General features: G+C 40.5%; 1 protein-coding gene across 1 annotated transcript in view; it reads left to right on the top strand.

Moving 5' to 3' along the window:
- The window catches only part of prss59 (serine protease 59, putative), a 75689-nt gene that overhangs the window by 5727 nt on the left and 51416 nt on the right, over positions 1–18546 (top strand). The window contains exons 4-5 of the mRNA XM_073039015.1: positions 753–985; positions 5579–5714. Coding sequence (XP_072895116.1) covers positions 753–985; positions 5579–5714 — 369 coding nt within the window. The remainder of the gene's footprint in view (positions 1–752; positions 986–5578; positions 5715–18546) is intronic.

The raw sequence follows: 18546 nt of genomic DNA, 5'->3' as shown, positions 1-18546 counted from the left end.
CCTGCTCTATGTCTTTCTGCATTATTCTGCTCCAGACAATAGTTAAAGATAAACAAACAATTGATAACAATCTGTGATGCTTTAATGCACTATCACCAACAAAATCACACTGTTTAATTTACCTGGCATTTTTATTCTGTTTTGTAAAAGAGTAATGTATGTTATTTTCTGATATTTATGAGGAAAGTATTTTTTTAAAAATTGGTTGGTAGAATATGTGCAGTAGCCAGAATGGAGATGATACAATAAGATTGTAGAAATAACTTGTGTAAATGCGTTGTCCCAGAAGGGTTGTCTGGTATGTAAATTGACCTAATCTGATAATGCTGTACAATTAGCAGAGATCCTGTGATGGAAAGACGTTCTCAAAGCACCTACAGATTGTTCTGCCTATATACTGTCAGAGCTCTCACAACAATGCACTGGCTTGAAATGATTAGCCAATGGACCTATCTTTCTTTGTGATAATCACAGCTCCATCCTTGGGTCCATACTGATGTCTACTTTATTAGTATACCAAGCACCATACTTGATCAAATTTTACCAAATACAAAGGTTAAACTCAAGTTTTAAGACAATGATAAGTGTTCTTATTTCCAGTTTCTTTTATCTTTACTGAATTTTTTTTTACTGCATTTTAAAATAAATTATGACATTAATGAAGAAGGATGTTTCCTATAGTTTGTTAAACCTGTGTGCCTAACATTATAAAACAACTTTCTTATGCAGTGTTTGTTGGTACTCTCTTCAAGGGACTTGAGTTTGTCAAGTCTTCAATACCTCCACAGTAAACAGGCCCTTGCAGACCTTGCCCACTTTCGAGCAGTGATAGGCATAAAAATGAACCTTACCCTCAACAAATGGATTGCTTTCGGAGGCTCCTACCCAGGATCCCTTGCTGCTTGGTTTAGACTGAAGTACCCACATCTAGTCTACGCTGCCATTGCATCCAGTGCACCAGTTCAAGCTGTTATCAACTTTTCAGGTGAGTACATTTAGCCTGGTGCCCATGCTGTGTGTGTGGGGCACTGCACCTGGTAAGGTTCTAGAATTTAATGGAAGCAAAAGTAAGGACCCCGAAACTAATTGTTTTCTCTTTTTTTCTTCTTCTTTGTTGCAAGGTAGAGTTTGAACCTGAAACCTTCTGGCCTATATAAATGGGTGTTTTGCAGTGTACATATGCTACTAATTCAACTAAAATCAATCCTTTTTCCCTTTCCCACGTGATCCCATTTTAAAGAATTCTTTCCCCCGGTGTTCAAAGTTTAAAATTAATTTATTGTGAAAGTACATATATGTCACCATATACAACCCTGAGATTCATTTTCTTGCAGGCATACTCAATAAATCCATACTAGAATGATAACCATAATAAAATCATTGAAAGACTTCTCCAACTTAGGCGTACAACCAGTGTGCAAGAGATAACAAACTCTGCAAATACAAAAAGAAATAATAATAATGATTAAATAAGCAATAAATATCAAGTACATGAGATAACAAGCCCCTGAAGGTGAGACCATAGGTTATGGGAACATCTCAATGATGGGGTGAGTGAAGTAATCACCTTTGGTTCAAGAGTCTGATGGTTGAAGGGTTATAATTATTGCTGAACCTGGTGGTTCTTAGCCTTCTTCCTGATGGCAGCAGCGAGAAGAGAGCATGTCATGGGAGGTGGGGCCAACATGTTCTGACCAACATTAGTCATGAATCCAAAGAGTAGACTTAAAGGATCAGGCAGTTTCTTTTCTCCCCCTGCTCTTCAGTTTTGTATAATTGCCAACCATCAAAGAAAAAAAAAATTATTTCTGAATGTAGATTTGTTGTATTGTGTCCAATACGCAATAACTTCTGTTCAGACTGAGATAATAGGGAGAAAATCACTTTGTATATCCTGAGCTCACAAAGGAACTTTTTATCAGTGGAATTCTCCGCTAAATCTACTCTTGCCTACTGCAAAATTGTCATGCAAAGAATTTTATCTACATCATTTACTTTGTGCGAACATAGCCATTCAGTCAAATTCAGCCTTGCTTGTCTATGTTTATAAAGCACAAACAAAAGCATGGGGAGAGAAAATGAAGTGAGACATTTTTTAATGTGAGTTGCATGAAAACTTTGGTGAACTTTTGCACCATGGCAGGATTTAATTCAGAATCGGGGTTATTATCACTGACTTATGAGATGTGAAATTTGTTGTCTCGTAGCAGCGATATACTGCAAATCAGAGAGTTGTTTGTTATGTCTCCCCTCTCGCTGTGAAACGGGGACATCTCTTTCTTTCTTATTAGGGAGAAAGAGGGAGAGCCTGTAGTAAGTCGAATTACCGGGTGAATGAGTATTCTTTGGGGTACTGCAAGTCTTTGTCTTTATTGATGCTTTGCTGCATGCTTAAGTGCTCGGTGGAGGGTGCCGATTCTTTGTTGCTGGTGGGGTTGGGGTGGGGGGTTGTTCCTTTGCTGCTGTTTGTGTGGGGGAGAGGGGAGCTGGGGGGGCTTTGGGGTTCTAACATTTAACTGTCATTCATTCTTTGGGGCACCCCTCTCTTTTTGTGGATGTTTGTACAGAAAAAGAATTTCAGGATGTATATTATATACACTTCTCTGACATTCTCTGATGGGGTGGTAAATTGGATTAGTAAGTATGCAGATGATACTAAGATGGGTGGCGTTGTGGATAATGAAGTAGGTTTTCAAAGTTTGCAGAGAGATTTAGGCCAGTTAGAAGAGTTGGCTGAACGATGGCAGATGGAGTTTAATGCTGATAAGTGTGAGGTGCTACATTTTGGTAGGACTAATCAAAATAGGACATACATGGTAAATGGTAGGGCATTGAGGAATGCTGTAGAACAGAGTGATCTAGGAATAATGGTGCATAGTTCCCTGAAGGTGGAATCTCATGTGGATAGGGTGGTGAAGAAAGCTTTTGGTATGCTGGCCTTTATAAATCAGAGCATTGAGTATAGGAGTTGGGATCTAATGTTAAAATTGTACAAGGCATTGTTGAGGCCAAATTTGGAGTATTGTGTACAGTTCTGGTCACCGAATTATAGGAAAGATGTCAACAAAATAGAGAGAGTACAGAGGAGATTTACTAGAATGTTACCTGGGTTTCAGCACCTAAGTTACAGAGAATGGTTGAACAAGTTAGGTCTTTATTCTTTGGAGCATAGAAGGTTGAGGGGTCTTGATAGAGGTATTTAAAATTATGAGGGGGATAGATAGAGTTGACGTGGATAGGCTTTTTCCATTGAGAGTAGGGGAGATTCAAACAAGAGGACATGAGTTGAGAGTTAGGGGGCAAAAGTTTAGGGGTAACACAAGGGGGAACTTCTTTACTCAGAGAGTGGTAGCTGTGTGGAATGAGCTTCCAGTAGAAGTGGTAGAGGTAGGTTCAATATTGTCATTTAAAAAAAAAGTTGGATAGGTATATGGACAGGAAAGGAATGGAGGGTTATGGGCTGAGTGCAGGTCAGTGGGACTAGGTGAGAGTAAGCATTCGGCACAGACTAGAAGGGCCAAGATGGCCTGTTTCCATGCTGTAATTGTTATATGGTTATATTAAATTTACCTATTGAAACCTTTTGATATAACCAAGCTGTGTCCATGGGTTCATAGACCATTCAAAAATCTAATGGCAAAGGAAAAGAAGCTGTACCTAAAACTTAAAAGTTCGTGGATGTCAACATCTCAGAGACTCTATCCTGAGCCCAACACATGGATGCAATCATGCAGAAGGCAGGCCGGTAGCTGTACTTCATCAGGAGTTTGAGGCGATTCTGTACGTCACCAAAACCTCCAGCAAGTTTCTACAGATCTACCATGGAGAGCATTCATACTAGTTGCATCACTATCTGGCACGAAGGCACCAATGCACGGGATCGGAAGAGGCTTTAGAGGATTCCATCTTATCAGCTACTTCCATCATGGTTACAAGCCTCTCCACCATCATTGAGGACCCTCACCACCTGGGACATGCCCAGTCGGATTGTGGGCAACATCCATCGTTAAGGCTTCTCACTATCCAAGACATGCCCAATCAAAATGGTAGCATAGCAGTTCGCACAGTGCTTTACAGCACCATTGATCAATGACCAGGGTTCATTTCCCTCCTCTGTCTATAAGGAGTTTGTACTTTCTCCCTGTGACCATGTGGGTTTCTTTTGGGTGTTCCAGCCACATTCCAAAGACTTATGGGTCAGGGCTAGTGAGTTTTAGGCATGCTAAGTTGGCACCAGAAGTGTGGCACCATTTACAGGCTTCCTCCAGCACAATTCCAGGATAATATTGGTACTTGATGCAAGCAGTACATTTTACTGTATGTTTTGATGTACACATGACAAATAAAGTTCATCTTTAATGCCCACCTCATTACTACAATTAAGGAGGAGGTACAGGAGCCTGAAGACCCACACTCAATGTTTTAGGAACAGTTTCTTCTCCTCCATCATCAGATTTCTGAATGGTTCATGAACACCATCAAGCTATTCCTCTTCAGAACTTTTTTATGTAACTTACAGTAATTTGTCCACCCTATACTGCTGCCACAAAGCAACCAATTTCATGACTTAAGCCTGTGACAATAAACATCATTCTGATTCTGGTTCTAATTCAAGGTTCAATCTAAGCTCCTTCTGATTCTAACCAAACAAAAGTGACAAATGTGCAAAGAATTTGTTCTCATGGTTGTGCTGAACAGATTGATTTGAGTCTGGAGAGCAGGTAAACCCTTCCCTTCTCTCCCCTTCGCTTCTCTTTAAATACTTTCGTGGGATAGTCTAACAACAGCGACAATTGATAAGGTTTTGGTTTAACTGATTATGGAAGCTTTGTGGCTGGTTATCAAATCTATCCATACTATCCTTTGGCGTTAACAATCACATACTCACAGATACTGATTGCTACGTTTTAATGGTAAACTCAATAATCTTCCTCAACCATGAGGAAGACGGTCAGGTTTACTGTTGAAATGTTGCGATCAGCATCTGTGACTATGTGACTGTTAAGGCCAAGGGTGGTAAGGTCTTGCTTTAACACCCCTACCTCAAGACTGCACTGGTAAGTTAACCTATTGTACGTGTTGAAGCTTCTACAAAGTAACCTGAAGCTTTAACCTTCTGAGCTGGTGCAGAGCATACTCTGTAGAGCACATTTATGATTGCACTGCTTCAGTTGTAATTTGCATTTTACATTAAGAATTTATGTACCTGTACTTGCGAACCTGACTGCATTAATGGGCTGCATTGCTACTGTGACGGAGAAAGGTGTCCCATTATCATTTTTGCCGCTATTTACCTGATGTTTTGAATGGGGCAATGTTAGTTTCCCTGCTCCTTGTAGATATCCCAGTATATATTGATATATAGCATGTTACACTCTTTTTTGGATTACTTCTCGTATCTTGCCAATATTAAATTTCCTATTCTTCCTGGACACGAGGATTCTAAAATGACATTTTCAACTTAATTTCCTGATGCATTGGTTTACATGATTAAAACTTATTACTGAGCATATAACTTGGCCTCTCATGGAAAATAAGATTGAAGTAATTTTGGGACCATATTTTCTATATTTTTCAGAGTATTTGGAAGTGGTTAATTATGCTTTGGAAAGTTACAGTACCCCATGTCCTCTACTTGTGAAGGATGCATCTGACACACTCATAGAATCGTTGCCAAACACAGCCAAGTATCGTAAGATTGCACAAGATTTCCAGTAAGTATGTTCAGTTTTAAATAAAAATAAAACATAGTTTATGAAATTACATCAATTTATCTAAACCGGTCATGGTATTAATGGAGAAACTCTTGGATAGGTTACATTAGAGTCCTCCATGTATTGATAGTAATCTCTAAGCCAGAAGCAAAATATTGTAGATGAAGGAAATCTGTATTATAACCGAAAAATTTGGAAATATTCAGCAGGTCTCGCAGTTTTAGACCTGGAACGTTAACTCTGTTTGTCCACTCATACTAAATGATTATTGAATATCACTTTCCTGTTAGTCAGAACTTCGAAAAGCCAGCAGTAAGTTATATTCTGAATTACAGCATATCATCAAGATTATAAAATAATTACAATTTAATTTACTTCATTCACCCATTTAATATTGAAGTTGCTCCCTTGTATAGCATTTAATTGTTTCTTAAATGATCCAAAGGCTGTTTTCACTACTCTGGCCAAAGTTGGCTTCTCATTCAATTTTGCTTAGCTCACATGTAGAGGTCCTGCAACGTACTGAGCTAAATCTAAATTGAGTTTGAAATGCTTCAAACTGTTTTGAGGCTTCTATTTATTTGAGGTGAATTCTGCCAAAAAAACATCTCATCTGAAACATTTAAAACAGGATTTACCAATATGGTCAGTTTCTGCTGTTTGTGCATAACTGACGGATTACAGTTATTTCATTATTCTGGATCTAATGTTTGGGAGAATAAATAAGCAAGCAGGATTCACCAGTTTTAGTGTTGCAAAACAACCCATTTCCTCACATGTAGTTAGAACAAAACTGAGATTGAGCCAAAGAAGTAAAATATTTGGACAGTGGAAAAATATGTAGTGAAAGAAGTCAATTTTAAGTGCTGTTTGATACTGAGTGAAATGTTCCAAACCTTTCCAGCCATTCCACAAAACTGTTGCACTCCTGAGAGTTTCTTGATGCCTGCCAGCTACATGCAAGGTCATTGTCAATGGTCTTGATCTCAGGAAAACCTATTTTCTAATATTTACACTCATGATAGTTACATCACTCAACCAACTTGTTAATTGGAGTCCTGATGAAGGGTTTCAGCCTGAAGTATTTGACTGTTTATTCCTCTCCATAGATGCTACCTGACCTGTTGAGTTCTTCCCACCCTTTGCACGTGTTACTCTGGATTTCCTAAATCTGCAGAATCTCTTGCATTTATTTTGTTAATTGGAACGTCTGCATTTACTGCAATGCTCTTGGATGGCAAAAGTAAATAAGTTCCACTTCGTTAAATATCAGAAAACAATTAACACCAATTACTGCAAGAATCTATAATCAAATGCACTTCAGATATATACACACAATCCTGCTTAGTAAATTCTTTTGTTAATCCATTTGAGGGCAGCATTTTCTTTATTGAAGTACGTAATATGATCTCAATTAAATCAAAAAATTTTCATCTTTCCCTGTCTATTTTCAAATGGGGATATTTGACCATGATTATTTGTGAAGTTTTTAGTTGTCATATTAGCCTTCCTTTAGCTGTACTGATTCAAAAGTTTCAGATATCTGTGGATTTTCTTTTGTTTTTCATGGACTGTTTTTTGCATTCTAAACATTCATTTGCCTACCTTGAGCCACACTGAGTATTCAACAGGATGAAGAATTTGCCTAATATTACCAATCACAAGCTAGACTGAATTTATAATTAGATTATTGAACAATGTTTCCCTAAATCTGATTTTTTCAAAAAAAATGGTGGATGCTTGGGTTGCCTGAAACATAATGAAGGAGCGATATTTTCTAACAACAATCTGATAAATATTATCACTTCTGTTTCCAGCACAGCCAGTTCTTCCCCCTGTTCATAAGCCAGACTTCCTTCTATTTATTGTCATTGGATCACTTTTCCAAGCAGTAGCTCTGTCAGTCTTTGTTTCCTTACTATATCTACCTCCCCAATTAGCAAGCCTTTCTCTTTTCATTCTGCTATCCTACTATATCAAAAAGTGTTTCCCTCTCACACTCTCTCTCACTCTATCACTCCTTCTCTATCACTTCCTCACTCTTTCTCTCACTCTCACACGCTCTCTGTCTTCTCTATCACTCTCTTTCTCACTTTCTCTCACTCTCTCTCTCTGTCTGTCTCTCTCTTTCTCTCTCTCTCTGTCTCTGTCTCTCTCTCTCTCTCTCCCAGACATATACACTCATTCCACTGATCCTCAGCAGGAACATTCTATTCTCCTCTTTCATCACTTGTGTATGTGTGTTTTTGTCTCTGTCTTCCCCCATTTTCTATGTTACAAAAGATGCCAGAGGATTGTTAATTGGTCTACTCTTGCTCCCTCTACATCTGAATTCTTCTTTATTTTTTCTCAGTCATCAATTACTTGTTTCTTTTGTATTTCCTACTTCACTTGTCCTTTCCCCATCTTCTCGCCTTTTCCTTCAGTTTAACCTGTCTCCTTTACTTTTTCTGCTGATTTCTGTTTTATTCCTCTTTTTCTTCCAGTATAGTTCACATTCTGAACTCTCTGTTTTATTTTGTAGCAACACTATCTTCTACACCAAACAGAAAAATCTGTGGTCTTTCTACAAAAAATGTTCAACAGAACAAATTTCAGAAATCCAGGAAGAGTCCACCACATTAAAAGCATAATTTTTTTCAGTTAGAAGAAGTATGGAAAATCTGCAGGGATATTGGAGGAAGTGAGACTTGGAAAATGTACAGGGAGATTATTAGCCAGGAAGGGAGTGTAAATGGTAAATTGTTTCATTATTGTCACATGTACTGAGGTTCAGTGAAAAACTGTGTTTGGCGTGTCATCCATACAGTTTATTTCATTACACTGGTGCATTGGGGTAGTACATGGTAAAACAAAAACAAAATACAGAGTGAAGTATTATAATTACAGAGAGTACGGTGCAAGGACATAAAGAAAAGAATTGTGAGGTCAAGAGTCTGTTCTTATTGTACAAGGAGACTGTTCAATAGTCTTATAACAGCTGTCCTTGAGCTGGGCGATATGTGCTTTTAGGCTTTAGTATCCGCTGCCAAATGGCAGAGTGGTGGGGGGAGAAGAGAGAAGGTCAGGCTGGGTCAGATTTTTGATTATGTTGCCTGCTTTACTGAGGCAGCAATAACAGTAAGCACAAGGGGAGACTGCTTTCTGTGATGTGCTGAGCTGTGTCACAATTCTGCAGTTTCTTGCGGTTTCAGGCTGATTTGTTGCTGCACCAAGCTGTGATACATCTGGATAGGATGCTTTCTGTGGTGCATCTATCAAAATTGATGATGGTCAAAAGAGACTTGCCAAATTTCTTTGGTCTCCTTAAGAAGTAGAAGTTCTGTCAGCTTTCTTGACTGTGGCATCTACATGATTGGATCAGGGCTTGAAACTTCCAACCTCTTGACCTGAGAGCTGTTTGTTTAAACAGGAGCATGTGCACCGTTACCCTTTCTGAATTCAACGACCAGCTCTTTTGTTTTGCTGACATTGAGGAAAAGGTTGTCATGACCCTAGGCATTCTGTCTCCTTCCTAGACGCCAACTTACCATTACCTATGATTTGGTGGTTTCATTTGCAAATTTGTGGATGGAATCAGAACAGAATGTGGTGATATAGTCATGAGTATACAGGGAGTAAAGAAGGGAGCAGAGGGTGCAATGTCTGGGGCATATGTTGAGGATAATCGTGGCAGAGGTGTTGAAGTCTATTTTTACTAATTGTGGTCTGTTGGTTAGGTAGTCAACGATCCACTTACAAAGGGAAGTGTTGTGTTCCAGGTGCAAGAGATTGAGATGTGTTTGTCTGGAATTGTATTATTGAAGGTGGAGCTATAGTCAATAAACAATAGTCTAAAACAGCTGTCTTTACTGAACAGACGACCTGAGATGAGGGTAGGGCCAGGGAGATTGCTTCCATCATGGACCTGTTTCAGTGGTAGGCTATAAAATAGCACAAAACACATAAGAAAATAGGAGAAGAGGGAGGCCACCTGGCCTCTCGAACCTGATTTGCCTCAGGCCTCAACTCCTAGGTTGACTGAACTTGGCCTTTTTTTAGGTTGAGTGAACTTGGCCTTTTTTTAGGTTGAGTGAACTTGGCCTTTTCTCCTTGAAGCGACGGAGGATGAGAGGTGACCTGATAGAGATGTATAAGATGATGAGAGGCATTGGTCATGTGGATAGTCAGAGGTTTTTTCCCAGGGCTGAAATGGCTAACACAAGAGGGCAGAGTTTTAAGGTGCTTGGAAGTAGGTACAGAAGAGATGTCGGGTAAGTCTTTTACGCAGAGAGTGGTGAGTGCATGGAGGCAGATACAACAGGGACTTTTAAGAGACCCTTGGATAGATGCATGGAGCTTAGAAAAATAGAGGGCTATGGGTAACCCTGGGTAATTTCTAAAGTAACTACATACTTGGCACAACATTGTAGGCTGAAGGGCCTGTATTATGCTGTAGGTTTTCTATGTTCTATATCCAGGAAGGTTTCTTAAATCAGTATGTGGACAGTCCAACAAGAGGAAGAGCTGTACTGGACCTTGTGTTGGGTAATGAGTCTGGCCAGGTGACTGACCTTTCAGTGGTGAAGAATTAGTGAACAGCAACCGCAACTCCTTAACTCTCAGGATAGCTATAAATAAAGATAGGTATTGGCCTTCTAGGGGAGTTTTAAATTAGGGCAAATAGAGCATTAGCAAGAACAAAGAAGAGTTATTTGGAAACACCTTTTTTCTGGCAAGTCCACATTGGACATGTGGCGGTTGTTTAAAGATCAATTGCAGAATGACCTGGAAAGGTATGTCCCTGTTAGAAGGAAGGACAGGGATGGAATGATAAGGGAACCTTGGATGTCCAGAGAGGTGATGAATTTAGTCAAAAAGGAAACATGCCTACATCTTCGAAAGTTTGAATCAAACAGAGCAAATGGGGAGTATAAAGAAGCCAGACTAGAACTAGGAATTAGGAAAGCCAGGAGGGGCCATGAACAGTCCTTGTCAAGTAGGATTAAGGTGAATCCCAAAGCATTCCATACATACATCAAGAGCAAGAGGATAACTATTGAGAGGGTGAGACCACTCAAGGATAAAGGAGGTCACATTTGCTTGGATGCAGAGAATATGAGTGAGGTACTTAATGAGTACTTTGCTTCAGTATTTACCAAGGAGGACCAGGAGATCAGTGCTGAGTGTATAAATACTTTAGGGTGTTTAGATCAGAAGGGGGAGGAAATGTTGGACCTCCTAATGAGTATTAAGGTGGATAAGACTCCAGAGTCTGATGGCATTTACACCAGGTTATTGAAGGAGGCTGTGGTGAACTATATATACCTGGCTGGACACGCCCCCCCCCCCCCTCGCTGACTGCTCCTGTGGCTCCTCCCACAGACCCCGGTATAAAGGCGATTGGAGGCACAGCCCCGGCCTCAGTCTCCAGGATGTCGTGTGGTGGTCACTTGCTGCTTGTTCTTTCTTCCAGCCAATAAAAGCCTATATCTCACCTCACGTCTCCGAGAGTTATTGATGGTGCATCAAAGGCAAGAGGCGATATTGCTGGGCCCTTGACCAGTGTCCTCTTTAGCCACAGGCAAGGTTCGAGAGGATTGATGAGTGGCTAACGTTGTACCTCTATTTAAAATGGAAACAAGGGAAAATCCTGGAACTATAGACCAGTGAGTCTCATGTCACTTATATGTAAATTCTTAAAGATAGGCTATATGAGCATTTGGAAACCTATTGCCTAATTAGGGGGAGCCAGTGTGGCTTTGTGCATGGCAAGTCATGCCTTACAACTTGATTGAGTTTTTTGACAAGGTGACAAGAGAGATTAATAAAGGCAGTGTGGTGGATGTCTAAATGGATTTTAGTAATGCATTTGACAAAGTCCCTCATGGGAGGCTAATCCAGATGATTAAGCGGCACATAGTCTGTGGAGAATTGGCTGTTTGGTTTCAGAACTGGGTTGCAATGGAAGACAGAGGGTAGTGATCGAAGGGATTTATTCGAGTTGAGGTCTGTAATCAGTGGAGATCTGCATGGATCTGTGCTGGGACTGTTGTTTGTGATATATATTAATGACCTGGATGAAAATGTAAATGGGTGGGTGAGTAAATTTGTAGATGATACCAGGATTGGTGGTGCTGTGGATAGTGTGGAAGACGGCAAAGAATACAGCACAATATAGATCAGTTGCAGATATGGCCAGAGAAATGGTAGATTGAGTTTAACCCAGATAAGTGTGAGGTGTTGCATCTCAGTAGGGCAAATGCAAAGGGCAAGGTCCTTGACAGTGTTGCTGAGCAGAGAGATCTTGTGATCCAAGTTCACAGCTCATTGGAAGTGGCTCACAGGTTGATAAAGTGATTAAAAAGGCTAATGGAAGGTTTGTTTTTATTAGTCGATGCACTGAGTTCAAAAGTTAGGAGTTATGTTGTAACTTTATAAAACACTGGTTCAGCCACAATTGGAGTATGCATACATTTCTGATTGCCCCACTATAGGAAGGATGTTGAGGCTTTGGAGAGAGTGCAGGAGATGTACCAGGATGCTGCCTGGTTTAGAGGGAATGTGCCATCATGAGAGGCTAGATAAACTTGGGTTGTTTTCTCTGGAGCATAGGAGGCTGAGGGGAGATCTGATAGAGCTTTATAAGATTATGAGTGGCATAGATAAAGTAGACAGGGAATATCTGTTTCTGAGAATTGAAATGTCTCATACCAGAGGCCATTGAAGGTGAGAGGGGGTTGGTTCAAGACAGATGTGAGCGATAAGTTTTTTGCTCAGAGAGTTGTGGATGGCTGGAATGTGCTGCCTGGTTTTGTAGTAGATGTAAATACATTACAGGCTTTTAAGAGACATTTAGCTAGGCACATGGATGCAATAAAAATGGAGCGATACAGACATTGCGTAGGTTGGAGGGATCAGTGTCTGGGTGTTTTTGATTTGATCTTAGCGCGTTCAGCACAACATTGTGGGCCGAATGGCCTGTTCCTGGACTGTACTCTTCTGTGTTCCTTTGTGACAGATCACTATAACCCTCTATTATCCAATCTTTCAAAAATATTATTACCTCCAATTTACACACTCGTAATGATGTAGTTTCCACAACTTTCTGGAGAAAAGAATTCAATAGAGTCACTAACATCTACAAAAAGAAATTTCTGTGTACTTTGGTTTTATATGATCATCCCTTAATGTGTAATTATATCCTCTTGCTTGAGAATCTCTCTCCATCTTAACATCAAATGGCCATCATGCCATTTGCCCTCCTAAATACTTACTGCATCTGCCTGCAAACATTTTGTGATTCCAAGAAAGAATAGTTGAACTTAATCTGCCAGTTCCCAGTTTTCTGATATTAGTCACCCAGCCTCAATCCCTGGAGCTTCCACACGCTTTTCCTTTTCATATATCCGTAGAAATAGCTAATGTTTGTTTTGACATTACTTGTGAATTTTCTCTCAATATTAGTTTTGTTCCTTTCATATGAATTCTGTAGTCTGTTGCTCCTGAAAATGTCATAGTCCTCTGGTCTACCATGAATCCTTGATGCTTTTTCATTTAAATTATCCTTTGTTAACCGTGAATGGTTTTGCTTTCAAATTCTTGCACAGTTGTTGAAAACTGATTTTTTCTATTTTATTGCCTTCCCCAGCTATGCAGTTGCATTGGTGGCTCCCATTTTCTCTAATAGCTGCTCCACATTGGTCCATTCTCCCTGAAATGCCCTACTGTTATAGATATCCTGCCCGCCATAACTATTCCACAACTTTGATTCATAAACCTATGTTTTTTTTTAACTCTATTCAATCCATCAATATTAATGGAAGCATTAATCCAGGATATTCTTCACAGAAAAGAAGCATTATTTCATTTGTTTATATAATGCATTTCACAGAAGGAATCCCCATTTTCTCCAGTTAATGTGTGTGTGAAACTTTGAGTGGAATTTAGAAAAACAAGTTTGTCATTATCAATGGGAAAGGAAAACTTAAGACCTGTCTTAGCAAGGGAGGCTTTATTTGGAACTTATAATGGTTCAGGCTCTTAGCAGCAGTTCTATAATTTAGAACATGAGTTGAGTAGAAGTTATTTTACTGAATGTTTTTCGATGCTGTAAAAGTATCATTTCCTTTTCAGGAAAAAATAGTTGTTGTCCCTTTATCTTTACTGCAGTAGTAAGGGCAAACTTGACTTCTGTTATTGGCAAGGCGAAACACTAAGGAAATGGGAAGATGCCTGATGTGGATGGATAAATGTAGATAAAACATTTTATCATTTAAAAAGCTGAGGCAAGAAATGTGAAAATAAACTAATATATATATATAGGATTTTGGGATGTATTCTTATTTTTTTTAAAACATATAATTAAGAGCATGTTCACTATAACTGACATTGGGTGGAATAATGCTTTGGGGTTACTGTATGGCCAACTGCACTGACTGTCTAAAAATAAAATGTGTGTAAAGAAATTAATTTAGACACCATGAGTAATAGGTAATTAGAGAGGCTGGTATGGAGGCATGGAACACTTTGTCTACGCTTGATAAATTGAATCTAACTAATGTAATATTATATACAAATTCTTAATTAAGTGGTGGTAATATTCTTTGGTATCAGCTGTCCAGGATGCCCATCTACTGGGTTGTGTGTTAGACTTTGATGAAAGTGGTCTGAGTTCTGCAACCACTATCAACTCTTCTCTCATTCTCATGCTTATTATAAAATTCAATCACATCATGGGCATGACTTGCAGAAGATTTTATTACCATCAAATTGATAACTGATTTGAATATATTGCTCTTTCTGATTAAGTCCATTCTGATTAAGTTTATGGGAGTCTAAATCTCCCATTTCAGTCTGCTTTTGTTACAGGCAGTGCACCAAGTTCATGCTGCCAGGCAATGTACAGTATATGATTGCTTTTTGGAGCCAGTGGTGTCTGTAGTTCTGAGCTGCAGCAGAGATAGCCTGAATTTCTAACGCTGTTTAAAGTGAACCACATTAAGTAAGCCCATCCTGTGCCTTATAAAGGAACTTGTGGCAGGTATTCCCAAACTCATTCTGATCCGAGGTGCGTTGCAAACAGGGTAACACAAAACAAGAGTGGGGCTTAAGCTTTTCCACTGCTTAGCAGAGCCTGGACATGGAGAAGTGAAGCAATGTGCTCATATAGCAATGGATCAGAAGTCCTCCAGATGAACTTACAGAAGGCTGAGGGGTCAGACACTTGTGTGTGCCAGTAAACAGTCGTGTCTCAAGAACTTGGATGCAAATCTACAAGAATTTCAGTAAATCGGAAGTGGGAAGGGTGTTCAAATATCATATTTGACCAAATGTGTATCACCCATAATCATTACTCAATGCACTATAATCCCATGATTAATTTTTAACTAATAAAAATCTGGTCTAAAGTTGCATAATTCACTGAACACCCACACAATTCACACTGCAAGACCCAACACAGCAAAGTCGTCCAAACATATTGCGTACAGTTAACAATGGACTTCCTCATCTTCTGCAGAAGATACCAACAGAGGAACAGTGAACTGGAAGCACAGAGAGACATCCCTGTTATAAACCCACGGATCAGGCAGTATTATTCATCACAGGATGCTTGCAGCTGGAGTCACAAGTACCCCCAATATCCTTGGAATCTTACAACCTTTACTATTTAACCCTATGTGATCCATTCCTACTCCTATTGTCATTTATCATCATTACTTTTCCACTGTCCTATTTCACCAACTTCCTTCTGACTGAAACATGTGAATGTCTGCAGATGCTGGATATCCGAAACAACACACACAAGATGCTGGAGAAGCTCAGCAGGCTGGCCAGCATCTATGATAAGGGAGGAGGTGAATGGGCAGGTGAAGCACTTTGGCCTCTGCTTTGACTTTTGACCTAAGTTAATCTCCCAATCGTGACAAGTTTAGCCAGGCGTCTTTACAGATTGCTACAACAATTCCCCTCAAGCTGAATATGTTAGTCTAACTCATGTCTTCCTTGAAAACAGTGATCTCATGCAGTACAGCTCAATGGATATGATTAAACATTCCCGTTTCAGCCTGATACAGCTAAGAATCACTGCTGCTTGCCAAGTCTATACAGTTAATAAAGATGTCTTAATGCGATTGAATAATCTATCGCTGATTAAAACCAATGTAAACAATGCTGATTCTGGCCATACCGCTTTCTGATTCCTTGTAGGAAAAGTGCCTGCTGGTTAAGGATATAAGTGCACTTAAGAAGATGGCAAATGTACAGTATCTTGTAAACTAAACTGAAGATCTCAGAGCTAGGGTGCTGTATCAGAGGGGCATTAGGACTGCTTTCACCCTTTATTTCATGGAATCCTTGTTAACCCCTTCCCTACCAGATGCAGTGATTCAGATCGACGGGTTCACTATACACCATCGGGATAGAACTTTCGAGTCTCTCAAAAGCAGAGATGGAGGTGTATGCCTCATGATCAACTCCTCTTGGTGCACAATGTATCAGCATTGTCCCAATTCTATTCACCAAACCTGGAATATCCCACAGTTAAGTGCCATCCATTTTACCTGCCGTGGGAGATTTCAGTGATCAATTTGGTAGCAGTGTACATTCCACCTCAGGCTCTGAATGATCTGAGCAATGGGATCAACATGCATGAAACAGCGCACCCCTTCACCATCATTTTGGGAAAATTAACAAGGCCAGCTTGAGAAAGACACTAAATAACTACCATCGACAAATCACTTGTAGTACTGGAGGGAGCAACACACTGGACCATTGTTACACTAAGATCAATCGTGCTTACTATGCTATTCCACACCCACACTTTGGAAAGTCTGATCACCTGGCTGTACTCCTGCTCCCTGAGTATAGGCTGAGACTGAAGACAACAGCAGCAGTAGTGAGGACCAAGAAGGGATGGATAAAGGAAACACAGGAGTGTTTTAAATCAGTGGACAGGACCATATTCAGGGATACAGCTTCAAATCTGGATGCTTATGCCATAGTTGTAACTGACTTCATTAAAACCTATGTGGATGAGTGTGTGCCTATGAAAACATGCTGTACATTCCCAGACCAACAGCCATGGATGAACCAGGAGGTTCATTGTCTGCTAAGGGTTAGATCCGTGGCATTTAAGTTTGGTGACCCAGGTCTATACAAGAAAACCAAGTATGACTTACGGAGGGCTCTCTCTCTCTCTGGCTATCCATCCCATAGGATGATGATGGTTCCTTTCAGTCAGTTAGTGGGGTTTGATATCTGCATCCTGGAGTGGCTGTACAGGCCGATCCTTGACAAGCGCGCTTGCCACATACTTGGCAGGTGAGGCCTGGAGGGGCAGCAGGGGCAGAAGTTCTGTTGTGGTGCTTCCTGTGCCTTTCCTCTGTTGCCTCTATGAGCTTGTTCTCAGCAGCGTTCACACCTTTTCTGATGGCGTCCCTCCACTGTGAGCGATCTTGAGCCAGATCCTCCCATGTTGATGGGGCAATGTCAGCTTTCTTGAGGCTCCTGTGCAGAACATCCTGTCGCTGGCCTCCTCGTTTTTGGGTACCACTGGACAGTTGGCCATACAAGATGTCCTTGGACAGTCTTCCGTCAGGCATTCTGACAACATGTCCTGCTCAGCGCAGTTGGGCTGACATCACCAAGGTCGAAACTGCTGGCATTCCAGCTCAAGAGAGGACCTTGGTATTGGAGACCTTGTCTCACCATGTGATCTTCATCAGAGAACGTAGATAACACTGCTGCAGTTGGTCAAGCTGGCGTAAGTGACTCTGATATGGGCACCACGTCTCACATCCGTATGGTAAGGCTGATAAGACAACTGCCCTGTATACCTTGCACTTGGTGGCCAACCTGATGTTCTGTGACCAAACTCGATCTTTCAGCTGACCAAAGCAGGCCCCGATGGAGTACCTGGGAAAGCTCTGAAAACTTGTGCCAACCAATGGTGGGAGTATTCAAAGACATTTTCAACCTCTCACTCCTACGGTTGGAAGTTCCCACCTGCTTCAAATAGCCATCAATGATACTAGTGCCTAAGAAGAGTAGTGTGAGCTGCCTCAATGACTATCACTTAGTAGTACTCACATCTACAGTGAAGAAATGCTTTGAGAGGTTGGTCAGGGCTAGAACCAACCCCTGCCTCAGCAAGGACCTGAACCCATTGCAATTTGCCTGTCGCCACAATAGGTCTACGGCAGATGCAATCTCAATGGCTCTTCACATGGCCTTAGATCATCTGAACAATACAAGCACCTATGTCAGAATGTTGTTCATTAACTATAGCTCAGTGTTTAACACCATCATTCCCACAGTCCTGATTGAGAAGCTACAGAACTTCAGCTTCTGTACCTCCCTCTGCAATTGGATACTCGATTTCCTAACCAGAATCCCACAATCTGTGTGGATTGGTGATAAAATCTCCTCCTTGTGGATCAGAAGTGGAGAGAGTGAACAATTTCTGGTTCTTGGGTGTCAAGATTACCGAGGATCTAACCTGGTCCCAGTATATCCAAGCAGCAATAAAGAAGGCAAAATACTGGCTATATTTCATCAGGAGTTTGAGGAGGTTTGGTTTGTCACCTAAAACACTTGAAAACTTCTATAGATGTACTGTAGAGAACATTCTGACAGGCTGCATCACTGTCTGGTAAGTGGGGTGGGGTGGGGTGGGAGGAGGCTACTGCATAGGACCGAAAGAAGCTACAAAAAGTTGTAAAATTAGGTCCGTCTTGGGTACTAGCTTCCATAGTATCCAAAACATCTTCAAGGAGCAGTGCCTCAAAAAGTTGGTGTCCATTATTAAGGATGCCCATTACCCAGGATGTGCCCTCTTCTCATTGTTATCATC

The sequence above is a fragment of the Hemitrygon akajei genome, chromosome 3 (genome assembly GCF_048418815.1).
Source record: "Hemitrygon akajei chromosome 3, sHemAka1.3, whole genome shotgun sequence".
Lineage (NCBI taxonomy): Eukaryota > Metazoa > Chordata > Chondrichthyes > Myliobatiformes > Dasyatidae > Hemitrygon > Hemitrygon akajei.
This window is presented reverse-complemented; position numbering and strand designations above follow the sequence as displayed.